We start from the raw sequence: 13,796 nt of genomic DNA, 5'->3' as shown, positions 1-13,796 counted from the left end.
ATCCCTAAATTTTTAAAATTCTATAAACCATTATCAAATCACTAATATTATATTTAAAGAAGAGAGAGCTGTGGGGGGGGGAGAAATCATAGCACTGAAGTTTTCCCTAGCATAGTGGAGGCCAGTCTCAAACCTGGGTGCACAGCAAAGGAGGTGTCTTGCTAAATTGCCTTCCAAAATGCCTGTGTCACTTTGCATTATCATAAACAATAAGTGAGAATTCTTGTTGCTTCACATTTTTACCAGCATTTGGTCATCTCAGCATTCTGGATTTTATATCTGTTTTAATACTTTTCTTAGTAAAATGCATCTTCCTGATAAAATACAATATGGAACATACCCTCATTTATCATTTTGTTGTTTTTGTCTTCTGTGTATGCTCTCTAGTGATATGTTTATTAAATCAGATCCACCACCAATTATTATTATTATTTTTGTCTTTGTCCAGGCTTCACTGTTTGGTCCAACTTTTTTCAGCTAGAGAGATAGAGGTGGAGAGATGATAGCACTGAATCTTCTCCCAGGATTGTCAAGGGCTGGGAATTAAAGGGGTCATACAAGTGGTGACTGAAGTGTCTCTCCAGAGGAGCTATCTCACTGGCCCTGGCTCAGTTGTTAACTGTTTTCTTACTGCTGTTTTCTTTTTTTAAGTGTTCTTTGTGTATTTTGAATAAAAGTTCTTTATTACATGTTTTTTTAAAAAACAAGTATTTTATTCTATTCTGTGTCTTATTCTCTTGACAATGTCTTTTTTCACAGAGAATTTTTGAATTTTGTTTTATTTTATTTTATTTATTTTTATTTTATTTATTTATTCCCTTTGTTGCCCTTGTTGTTTTATTGTTGTAGTTATTGTTGTTGTTGTTGTTGTTGGATAGGACAGAGAGAAATGGAGAGAGGAGGGGAAGACAGAGAGGAGGAGAGAAAGATAGACACCTGCGGACCTGCTTCACCGCCTGTGAAGCGACTCCCCTGCAGGTGGGGAGCCGGGGCTCGAACCGGGATCCTTATGCCAGTCCTTGTGCTTTGCGCCACCTGCGCTTAACCCTCTGCTCTACAGCCCGACTCCCAATTTTTGAATTTTAATGGATCTGTCTTTGTGTTGTATCTAAAGAGTCATTGCTATGCTCAACATCATCATGGTCTCTTCCTATTTATTCTTTCAATAGTTATATGGTTTTGCATTTTGTATTTAGGTCTGTGATATATCTTGTCATTTTTTAAATATTTTATTTGTTTATTTTTCCCTTTTGTTGCCTTTTTTATTGTTGTAGTTATTGATGTCGTCATTGTTAGATAGGACAGAGAGAAATAGAGAGAGGAGGGGAAGACAAAGAGGAGGAGAGAAAGATAGACACCTGCAGACCTGTTTCACCGCCTGTGAAGCGACTCCCCTGCAGGTGAGGAGCCCGGAGCTCCAACCAGGATCCTTAAGCCAGTCCTTCCACTTTGCACCACATGCATTTAACCCGCTGCACTACTGCCCAACTCCCAAATTATTTTATTTATTTATTTATTTATTTATTTTTACCACAGCACTGCTCCAGCTTTGGCTTATGGTGGTTCGGGGGATTGAACCTGGGACTTTGGAGCCTCAGGTATGAGAGTCTCTTTGCATAACCATTATGCTATCCACCCCTGCCCTTATCTTGTCATTTTTGTGGAAGGTAAAAAGTCTGTTTAATATTTTATGTGAATGTCCAGTTTTTCAGCATTATTTGTTAAGCTATCTTTGCTTAACACTGGATTGCCTCTCCTCCTTTGTTAAATATCATTTGACTATATTTATATGGGACTTTTTCTGGGTTCTTTAGTCATTTTAATTGTTATACCAGTTTCTCCTTTTGCCATTACCACACTGGTTGATTACTGCAGCTTTATAGCAATTCTTGAAGTTCAGTGATGTCAACCCTCTAGCTGTTCTCCTTCAAAAACTGTTGGCTGGGATCAGGCACTGGTGTGCCTGATTAAATGCACACATTACAGTACACAAGGACCCAGGTTCAAGACTCTGGTCCCCACCTGCAGAAGTAGAGCTCAGGTGTTTCTCTGACATTCTCCCTCTCTGTCTCCCCCTCTCCTCTCAAGTTCTCTCTGTCTCTACCCAATAATAAATAAATAAATTAAAATATAACAAAACTGTTGGCTATTCTGAGTCTTTTTCTTCTACATATAAACCTAAGTTTGTTCTCTCTCTCTCTCTCTCTCTCTCTCTCTCTCCTTGGAGGGATTTTGAATAGGACAACGTTAAATATAATAGATTACATTGGGAAGGATGAGTATCCCGACTCTATTGATTCTTCTTATATTTGAACATGGACTCTCACCATTTATTTCTTTTTAAATTTTGGTCATTAGAGGTTTGTGTTTTTTTCTTATAAATCTTGTACATACTATATGCTTGTACATAGTCATATCTAAATATTTCAAATTATTCTGCCGCATTTTTTACCTCCAGGGTTATTACTGGGGCTCGGAGCCTGCACTATGAATCCACTGCTCCTGGAGGCTATCTTTTCCCTTTTGTTGCCCTTGTTTATCATCGTTTTTATTACTATTGTTGTTATTGCTGCTGTTGGATAGGACAGAGAGAAATCGAGATAAGACAGGAGGAGAGAAATGTAAGACACCGGCAGACCTACTCTTGCAAAGTGACTCCCTGCAGGTGGGAAGCCAGGGCCTCGAACGGGGATCCTTGCACCGGTCCTTACACTTGGCACCATATGTGCTTAACCCGCTGCGCTACCGCCCAGTTCCCTTATTCTGCCATTTTTTTAAAGACTTCTATTTTTTTTATTTATGAGAGAGAATATAAGAGACGAGAGCACCACTCAGTTTTGGTCTATGTGATGCTTAGGCTCAAACCCAGAACTTCAGGCAAGCCAAGTCCTGTGCTCTCCTACTATCTCCCTGACCCCAAATTCCACTTGTTTATTGTTTGCTATTGATAAGTGATTGACTTTTGGAGATTAACTTTGTATCATGTAACCTTGATAACCACTTATCAGTAGTTGTAACTGTATTTTAAAAAAATATTTATTTATTGGACAGAGATAGAGAAACTGAAAGGGGAGAGGAGAGAGGAAAAGAGAAAAGAGCCACCTGCAGCATTGTGTCACTGCTCCTGAGGCTTATCCCTGCAGGTGGGGGTTGGGGGGCTTGAATCCAGGTCCTTGTGCACTCAACAGGGTGTGTCACTTCCTGCCCCCAATCACTTATTAGTTGTATGATGTATTTTTGTCAGCTCATACACTTTATAGTGACAATTATGCCATCTGCAAAGAGCTATTTAATTCCTTCTCAATATGTATATATCCTTTTTTCTTTTATGATCTTACTGCAACAGCTAGAATTTCTAGTGTAATGTTGAAAAGATACATCCTTGTAACTGACCTTAGTGGGAAAGCTTCTTCTGTTGATCTCTGGGGATATCTTTCTATGAAGCTCTTCTTGTCCAGTACTCTGTTCTGCAAGTCCTATCCACAGTGCTTTCCCTAAGACTCTCAGCTCCATCTCCTCAAATGAAGAAGTCTGTTGGACTCAAACCAAGTTCCCCTTCCTTGAGTAATAATCTTAAAGTGCTTAAGGAAATGAGGTAGAAAAGCACAAGGGGCTCAACTCATTTGTTTCCCATCTCTCAAAGCTCACTGTGTTTGTTTGACCTACAGTCACTTGTTAAAAACATTAATATATTTCAGGTATATGTAGGAATTTAGCCTCTATTATTTCAAATCAGCAAAGGTCCTAACTTTGTTTTTTTTTTTGCCTTCAGGGTTATTGCTGGGGCTTAGTGCCAGCACTACGAATCCACTGCTTCTGGAGGCCATTCCCCCCCCCCCCATTCTGTTGCCCTTGTTGTAGTTGTTATAGCTGTTGTTGGATAGGACAGAGAAAAATTGAGAGACAAGGGGGATGACAGAGAGGAGGAGAGATAGACACCTGCAGACATGCTTCACTGCTTGGGAAGCGACCCCCTCTGCAGGTGGGGAGCTGGGGTTTCGAACCAGGATCCTTACGCCAGTCCTTACACTTGGCGCCATGTGCACTTAACCTGTTGCACTACCACCTGCCCCCCCTAATTTTGTAATTTTATTTAGAGCACAGACAAAATTCAAACTCAAGGTGAAATGCTGACAGCCTGGAGAAATAGCTATTGAATACTGAAGGAAAGGATACATACATAACTTATTTAGTTAAGTTTAGCAGCAGCATACTTCTTTGCCAGTCTTATCAAGTACTGATAATGCAAACATCATTTGTACACTGGGTGGGGAACTTAATTCTATGTGGGAAACTCTGAATGGCTTCTGATGAAGTCCTAAAAATTCCCAATCATATACAGTGCCAGTATTCTTACAGAAAGATAAGATTGGGAGGGGTGGTGAGCATAGAGACATGAGTACTGCTCCACTTCCAAGAGCCATCTAAAGGTTACAATTATTTCCTATCTGTCTGGATTAAAAGTATGAGTAACAATTAGCTATTGTTTTCAGTAACACAGAATAGCCTCAAGGAGGGAAAGGAGAAAAAGGTGTAATTTGGAATAAAGCCATGAAGAATAACTGCTATTAATACTTATTGAAAAGTTTTCTATTGTGAGCTGTGTTCTTGCCATAGATGTTTATTTTGGAGTTTCCAAGGGAGAACCCCCAAGACTGCCATCTCATGTTTTATTTGTCAAAGAACTAAAAAGAACCAAACCAAACCAAACCAAACCAAACCAAACCAAACCAAACCAAACCAACCAACCAAACAAACAAACAAACTTGTTTGCCTCCCAACTACTAAAGAGGTTAAAAATCTGGGAGTTGGGCGGTAGCACAGCAGGTTAAGCGCATGTGGCACAAAGCGCAAGGACCAGCTTAAGGATCCCTGGCTCCCCACCTGCAGGGGAGTCACTTCACAAGTGGTGAAGCGGGTCTGCAGGTGTTGTTCTCTCCTCCTCTCTGTCTTCTCCATATCTCTCAATTTCTCTCTGTCCTATCCAACAACAATGACATAAATAACAACAACAACAACAACAACAATAAAACAAGAGCAACAAAAGGGAATAAATAAATAAATAAATATTTTAAAAAGAGGTTAAAAATCATTTACCTGCTTGAAGCAATGTGCAGGTGCTGGGACTGCACATGTTTCTTTTAGGTATTTGTCCCAGGTAAAATGACCTGTAAAGGAAATAGAAATCTCTATCACAGACAACCTTCCAAAATGTTTTCATAACATAGTCTATACTGAATATCAAGATGTTTTCAGACTGTCTGGTGTATTAAAAACTACCCCTCCCATTTGGGCTTAAGAGAGTATTATGGGGGAGGAATCAAGGTGAACTGAATAGATCATTTTGGATCAATGTTTTGAAGTCATGGTCTAAGATAACCTGTGATGTTTTCCATCTTAGTTCTTGAAGTGATAAAACACCAGATTATGTTACACCAGAGTGAAAGAAGCATCTAGGCAGCTCATGCAAAATAGAAGTAGAAAACACATGGGGGAGATCTCTTCTGAACTATCTAACTCCTGAAGAAGCCCTGCATTGTCAAGAAGTAATATCTTATCACACCAAATGTGGCTGGATCTCACTATATCAGCTCACAAGAATGAAGCAGAGGCTATCTAGAAGATTTGAGGTCAGGAAAAGTCAGAATGAAAGAAATTATACTTAATCTTCATTCTCAGATTTGGTTTTCTCTCATCTACTCTTACCTTCCACTTAACCCTGTCACAGCTGTATCTCTCAGAGGTGCAAAATGACAAAGATCTAGTACTAGAGAATAATAGGACCAAGACAACATTTATGGTGATAGGGATTATGATGAAGGTAGGGAATCTACAGAATCTTTTATTATATTTAAATAATCTTATAACTTTTGAAAACACTGCACTAGAAGAATGATTTTTAAGGTGATCTTATTTTGGGGGGAGGGAAGACACTTTAAAGGACAGAATGTTGCATATCTAACTGGACAATGAGAGATGACCAAGTTCTTTGTGAAAGGTTAAACCAATTACCAGTCCCCTTCACTCCATACCCACATAGAGGTAACCCCATGATGAAGAGAAGGTCCCAGAAATTCTTACAAGCTAAGTCACTGTAATAAAACAGTATTTCTTGAAGCTTCCTCTGCAGTGGAGCAGCACAGAGTCCCTTTGGACCATGTAAAAAGCACTAGATGCGGAGTATAAAAATGCATCTGAATACTGAGATGTAAACCGCTCCAAAGGTGATGCTAAGATTTTATATTGCATTGACTTCATCATCCTCAGCCAAACCAAATATATTTGGCCAGAAACCATAGTTCTGAACCATTTCAATGCTTAATCATCTTGAATAGACAGTCCACAGGGAAAATGGGATAGGTATTTCCTAGAGTCAAGATTTAAAGAGCTTATTATAATTTAATAAAAAGCTTGTAGCTAGCTGAGAAAACCCTTAGAACAAGAAGTAAATATACCTCATCACTCTTTGCTATTAGAAAACATGGAGGCTGGGCCGTGGAGCACTCAGTTGTTAGCAAGTACAAGGACCCTCTGGTTCATGCTCCTACTCTCCACTTATGGGAGGGAAGCTACATGAGCAGTAAAGCAGGGTTTCAAGTATTTCTCTAATTAATGCCCTGTGTCTGGAAACTATTGGTGTAGTTAAAAGTGCTGGGAAATTGTGCAGATGCAGTCACAGCCGCCATGTTGTCCCCTCAGGTTACTGCCAGTTCCCATGAGAGTTAGACGATATTCTCGGAGTGCCTTTCCCAACCAATCCTGTTCCAACTCGTCACTCCTGGCTTTTGCCCTATAAAGCCCTCCTGCCTCTGCCTCTCTCTCTCTTGCCCACTTTTCACCTCGGTGAATGGACGCAGGGAAGGGTGCTGCGGTAGCGGAGGCGGCCATTTTTACTAGCTCCACATGGCCCGAACTGCTGCGCTCTCACCCAACTCTGAGGTGCCCTTGCGAATAAAGAATTGTGTTCCCTCTCCGCTCCAGATCTCCTCTCTCTCCCCTCCGAGTCGCAGCCCGGCTAATTAATGTCCTGTGTCTGGAAATTATTGGTGTGGTTAAAAGAATGTAAAAGAATCACAGGATACCATTAAACTCTTGTTTCCATACTATCTTGGATAATTCCTTAATACTTGCAGACATCATTGTACTCATTTGAAAGTTGGAGATAGTACACCACAAGATAGTTCACCTACTCATTAAATAAATATTAGATTTCTTCTAAGTGAAAAAGTATTGTGTGAATATTAGGGGAACAAAGTCAACATGGATCTTAAACTCACAATCTATAGTGTAGAGATGAACAGATATTAAATAGATAATAAAAATAATCAATTACAATTCTGACAAATTTAAATTGTGAGGTGGGACAGGCCTTGAGAATGCAGAGCAGGTATTTCTAATTCCTACTTGGGATGAAGCATTATTATGAAAGTTAATATTTTTGACTAGTAAAAGTATAATATTTTGGGGACCAGTGAAGCAGTGCCTCAGGTATCTCTTTTTCTCCCCCATCTCCCCCTCCCAATTTCTGTCTCTATCCAAAATGAATAAATAAATAAAATGAATTAATTTTAAACCACCCCTCTCCCCAAAATATCTAGATTTATCTAAGTTTAATATATTTTTTAAAATAATTTTTATTTATTTATTAGATAGAGACAGAGAGAAATTGAGAGGGGAGGGGGGATAGAGAGGGAGAGACAGAAAGACACCTGCAGTCCTGCTTCACCACTCGTGAAGCCCTCCCCCCTGCAGGTGGGGACCAGGGGCTTGAACCCAGGTCTAGTGCACTGTAATATGAGCACTTAACCAGGTGCACTACCACCTGGCCCCTCAGCTCAATATATTTCATTAGTAATTTCTTTTGGGAAAATCTCACCAAATTCTGACTTATGAATGATAGTGGTTTGTTAAATTGATCAGATTTAGTGAGTTCAGAAGTCACTTCCAGTTTGATTCAGTTCTTATTCTCCTTTTATTTTATGTAATTAACCTTCCTTCTCTTCTAGTTAGTTTGTTCTATAGTCTCCTGATAAGAAGTGTTTGACATGATAACTGAGATGCATTCTATGTGTTCATTAGGAATAAAAGGGCACTATATTCACTAGCTTATGAGATAGAGATACATGGAAATTCATTTCCAATTTACAATCTAATCCCTGGTTTAGTAGTTGCTCTTATTTAATAGAAACACAAGAGAAAAATAACTCACCTAGTTCCAAGATGTCTGTAGCTTCTATTAAAGAAAAAAAGTATTATAGCATAAGTCATCATGACAAACACACCAAAGTGGTAAAAAAAAAAAAAAAGGTTAATTTCTAGAGTTAAATGAGTGCTAAGTATATGCCTAATCCAGTTCTCTCATTTTAAAGACACTGATTTTTACAAGTAGTAGTTGTGGAAGTACATCACTCAATCCTGCCCTACTGCCAAGTCTAAAATCTTCAAAACCAATAAAAATCCAGAGAGGGTAAAGTACTTAACTGTATTTAGAGTTATGAAGGTAACTGGGATTATCATGCTCCAGGATTTAAGCTTCTAATTTCCAGCTCAAAACAAAGCATGCTGCTCTGGGAAGATACCACTATAAACCATATTATCTACTTTTGTTTTGAGTGACTTCTTTGCACATTCAGACTTCTAAGAACAAAGGTGTATGGTAAAAAATAGCAAATAAAATTTTTTCATGCTAAATGTTTCTTTTTCTTACCTTGAAAGTGGGTTGTAGACTCTGATATGTGGCCATATTTATGTTTTCTAACATCATTCCAGTCTATTACTGAAAAAAAAAAAGAGGGAGAGAAAACAGTCATGTGAAAAGAAAAGAGAGAATCTATACACATCCATGTTCATAGCAGTGCTGTTTCTAATAGCCAACAATTAGAAACAACCCAAGTGTCCAACAACTGATGAATGGTGAAAATGTTGTAGCCTATGTACACAATGGAATACTACACTGCCAATGACCTATTTCCCCTTTGCTACAAAATGGATGAAACTGAGGGAATCATGTTGAACTAAATAAGCCAGGAGAAGGATGAATATTTGCTTGCTCAGAGAAGGGATCTAGGAAACAAAGCAGAAGACAATACTAGGTGAAACCTCAATGAAACTTGGTCTAGTGCAGCAGATTTGGGATTCAGAACGGGAAGTAGGGGAATCTAGGGATCTAAGGCCCTAAGGTAGAACAGGATGATGGTTTGTGAAATGTACTGACACCTGTCTTGGGGAAAGGTGGAAATGTACCCTTATGATAACAACAATCCTGCAAATCAGCATTGCTTCAATAAAATGATACTAAAGTTAGAAAGAAAATACAGAATTTAAAGACGGGTGCTGTCTTTGTTGATCTCACAGCAGCCTATGACACGGTCTGGCACCGTGGTCTCCTAGTCAAGATCTCAAGATGCCTGCCTCCATGAGTGGCCAACACTATATCGTTTCTTCTCCAAAACAGAAGATTCCGGGTGCATCTGGGTGACAAGTCTAGCAGATGGAGACTTGTCTCAAGTGGCCTCCTCCAGGGCTCTGTTCTGGCTCCTACGCTATTTAATATTTACATCAATGACCTCCCAGAAACTTCTTCAAGGAAGTTCATCTACGCCGATGACATCTGCTGTGCAACTCAGGCATCCAAGTTCGACATCCTCGAGGAAACACTCACGAAAGACATGTCTCTGATATCTGATTACTGTAAAAAATGGCGACTAATCCCTAGCACTGCAAAAACGGTATCATCTGTTTTCCATCTACACCATGCCTCGGCCTCGCGTGAGCTTAATGTGCAGCTTGACGATACGAGAATCCGGCATGAAGCCCAGCCAGTCTATCTTGGCGTTACTCTCGATCGCACTCTGTCATTTCACGAACATCTCATAAAAACTGCAGCAAAGGTGGGCGCGAGGAATAACATCATTGCAAGACTGGCCAGCTCCTCATGGGGCGCAAGCGCTTCCACACTACGATCATCATCTCTGGCATTATGCTATTCCACTGCAGAATACTGTGCCCCAGTATGGTTCCGTAGCCCCCATGTCCACTTGGTCGATTCCAAATTATATTCCTCCTCTTTTAAAAAAGATGATGACAGCCAGGTGGCACAGTAGATAATGTATCAGACTATCAAGCATGGAGCCTTGAGTTTAATCTCTGGCGCTACATGTACCAGAGTGATGCTCTGGCTTCAGAAATAAATGAAAATTAATTAATTAATCAATTAATTGGGGGATTAATATTTTACAGTCGACAGTAAATACAATAGTTTGTACATGCATAACATTTCTCAGTTTTCCACATAACGACACAACCCCCACTAGGTCCTCTGTCATCCTTTTCCAGGACCTGCACTATCTCCCCTACCCACCCCAGAGTCTTTAACTTTGGTGCAAAACACCAACTCTCTTTTGATCTTGTTTTTCAACTTCTGCCTGTGAGTGAGATCATCCCATATTCATTCTTGTGTTTCTGACTTACTTCACTTAACATGTTTTCTTCAAGCTCCATCCAAGATAGGCTGAGTAGTATTCAATTGTGTATATATACACCACAACTTGCTCAGCCACTCATCTGTTGTTGGATACCTGGGTTGTTTCCAGGTTTTGGCTATTACAAATTGTGCTGCTATGAACATAGTATACACAAATCTTTTTGGATGGGTGTGTTGGGTTCCTTAGGATATATCCCCAGGAGAGGAATTGCAGGATCATAGGGTAGGTCCATTTCTAGCCTTCTGAGAGTTCTCCAGACTGTTCTTCCCAGAGGCTGGACCAATTTACATCCCCACCAGAAGTGCAGGTGGCTCCTTTGACCCCACACCCTCTCCAGCATTTGCTGCTGTTACCTTTTCTGATGTATGACATTCTCACAGGAGTGAAGTGGTATCTCACTGTTGTCTTTATTTGCATTTCTCTGACAATCAAAGACTTGGAGCATTTTTTCATGTGTTTCTCAGCCTTTTGGATCTCTTCTGTGGTGAATATTCTGTCCATGTCCTTTCTCCATTTTTGGATGGGATCAATTGTTTTCTTGTTGTTGAGTTTGGCAAGCTCTTTATTTATTTTGGTTATTAGTCTCTTCTGATGTATGTATGTATGTAAAGATCTTCTCCCATTCTGTGAGGGGTCTCTTGGTTTGGTTATTGGTTTCTTTTGTTGTGCAGAAGCTTTTAATTTGATGTAGTCTCATAGGTTTATGCTTGCCTCAGTCTTCTTTGTAATTGGATTTGTTTCATTGAAGATGACTTTAAAATTTATGCAGAAAAGGGTTCTGCCAATATTTTCCTCTAAGTATCTGATAATTTGTAGTCTAACATCCAAGTCCTTGATCCACTTGGAATTTACTTTTGTATTTGGTGAAATATAGTGGTTCAGTTTCATTCTTCCACATGTCTTAACCCATTTTTTCCAACACCATTTGTTGAAGAGACTCTGCTTTCCCCATTTAATAATCTGGGCACCTTTATCAAAGATTAGATGTGGATATGTGTGGGGGCTTACTTCTGGGCTCTCAATTCTATTTCACTGATCGGTGTACCTTCATGTTCCAGTACCAAACAGTTTTGATTATAATGGCCCTATAATAAATACAACTTGAGATCTGGGAGTGGAAACCCACCTAACTCAACAAGACAAACACAGACTCAAAGTGAAAGGATGGAAAACTACCATACAAGTCAATGGCCCACAAAAAATGGGTAGGAACAGCTATTCTCATATCTGACATAACAGGCTTTAAAATAAATAAAATTTAAAAAGATAGGGATGGACATTACTTAATGCTCAGAGGATCAGTCAATCAAGAGGACAACAATTATTAACATCTATGCACCCAATGAGAAGCCATTTAAATACATCAAACACCTACTGAAAGAGCTACAGCCATATATTAACAGCAACACAGTCATAGTAGGGGACTTCAACACCCCACTCTCTCAACTGGACAGATCATCCAGGCAGAAAACCAATAAAGAAATGAGGGAGCTAAATGAGGAGATAGATAAACTAGAACTCTTGGGCATTTTCAGAGTCACCCACCCCAAGAAACTGGAATATACATTCTACTCAAGTCCACATGGGTCATTCACAAGGATAGACCATATGTTAGGCCACAGAGACAGCATCAGCAAATTCAAGAGCACTGAAATCATCCCAAGCATCTTCTCAGACCACAGTGGAATTAAACTAACACTTAACACAGCAAAAGATTAGTAAGAGTCCCAAAATGTGGAAGCTCAACAGTACACTTCTTAACAACTACTGTGTCCAAGAGGAAATAAAGGAAGAAATCAAAATGTTTCGAGAGTTCAATGAAAAGAAAGAATGAGAGAAATAGAGAAAGAGGAAGGAAGAAGGAGAGAAAGGAAGAGGAGAAAGAATGGGAAAAAAGAAAGAAAGAGAGAAAGGAAGAAAGAAAAGAAAGAAAGAGAGAAAAAGAAAGAGAGGGACGGAGGAAGGGAAGAAAATATGGCCTCTGGAAGTGGCAGAGTCATCATGCAGGGTTCAAGCCGCAGGGATAACCCTGGTAGTGATACATACATACATGCATACATGCATACATGCATGCATGCATACATACATAACATAGATTTGAAAGACTGAACATACATACATACATAGATTTGAAAGACTGAACATGAAAAAGCTTTGTTGTCTAGTTCACATCTTTTTGTACTGGTCAAAATAATATTTTAAATATGCTATACTGAATAAAATCTATTGTTGAAATGAATTTCTCCATTTTCTTTTACTTTTTTCCCAATTAACTACTAGAAAATTTTGAATTACATATGTGGCATTTGTATCTATTCTGGACAACTGTGGTTCAGTGCCATTGGAACAGAAGGCAATGCAGGGATATGGTAAGAAAAATGAAATGTAGTCAAAGTCAGTAGCTATATTTTTCACTATAATCAATAAAGTAGATTTATAATAAGCAAGAAGCCAGTGGGCAGTGAGGGACAACTGAAAGGAGGAAGGCACTGTAATTACATAGATCATACACTTTTTTAAAAAAGATTTATTTATTTATTCCCTTTTGTTGCCCTTGTTGTTTTATTGTTGTAGTTATTATTGTTGTTATTGTCATTATTGTTGGATAGGACAGAGAGGAATGGAGAGAGGAGGGGAAGACAGAGAGGGGAAGAGAAAGACAGACACCTGCAGACCTGCTTCACCGCCTGTGAATCGACTTCCCTGCAGGTGGAGAGCTGAGGGCTCGAGCCAGGATCCTTATGCTGGTTCTTGCACTTCACGCCACATGTGCTTAACCCGCTGCACTACCGCCCGATTCCCACAGATCATACTTTTTACATCAAAAGATCACACACTCTTCCTCTTATAATAGCTTGGTAGTAAACTAAAGCAAAGCTAAATAAAAAGGAACTTTTCAATGCTGAGTTAAATTTTTATTCTGTGTTGAATCCCCAATTTATTTCTCCTTAAAGAATTTAAGCAAGTAACTAAACGAGTCTCAGTTTTATCATCTAAATAGGGACAACAATCCCAATGCTATTTTTTTTTTTTTTTGGCTAGGTCATCCCGAATGACACATGAAAAAGTACATAACACAGATTATGAAGACTGTTAAGGAAAAGCTTTATGCTTATACTTTTCTCATAGGGAAAACTCAGCTTCTGAATCATACAAAGTATTTAATAAAAGAAATTCATTTTTATTTATGATTAATAATGGGTTACATTATTTTAAGATTACAATGTAGAGTTCCATACCACCAAAGTTCTGTGTCCTTACCCTCCCACCCTCCCACCTCCCAAAGATAACCACTAACCACTAAAGTTCTTG

General features: G+C 39.1%; 1 protein-coding gene across 15 annotated transcripts in view; it reads right to left on the bottom strand.

The window, feature by feature from the left end:
• The window catches only part of SCMH1 (Scm polycomb group protein homolog 1), a 148,562-nt gene that overhangs the window by 91,673 nt on the left and 43,093 nt on the right, over nt 1-13,796 (bottom strand). For 13 of the 15 annotated variants that reach the window (XM_060206127.1, XM_060206120.1, XM_060206112.1 and 10 more), the window contains 3 exons: nt 8,708-8,776; nt 8,210-8,233; nt 5,098-5,168 (listed from right to left, as the gene is read on the bottom strand). In XM_060206127.1, coding sequence (XP_060062110.1) covers nt 5,098-5,168; nt 8,210-8,233; nt 8,708-8,776 — 164 coding nt within the window. The remainder of the gene's footprint in view (nt 1-5,097; nt 5,169-8,209; nt 8,234-8,707; nt 8,777-13,796) is intronic. The other 2 variants (XM_060206121.1, XM_060206122.1) reach the window with 1 other exon arrangement.

The sequence above is a fragment of the Erinaceus europaeus genome, chromosome 13 (assembly GCF_950295315.1).
Source record: "Erinaceus europaeus chromosome 13, mEriEur2.1, whole genome shotgun sequence".
In the NCBI taxonomy this organism is placed as follows: Eukaryota; Metazoa; Chordata; class Mammalia; order Eulipotyphla; family Erinaceidae; genus Erinaceus; species Erinaceus europaeus.
This window is presented reverse-complemented; position numbering and strand designations above follow the sequence as displayed.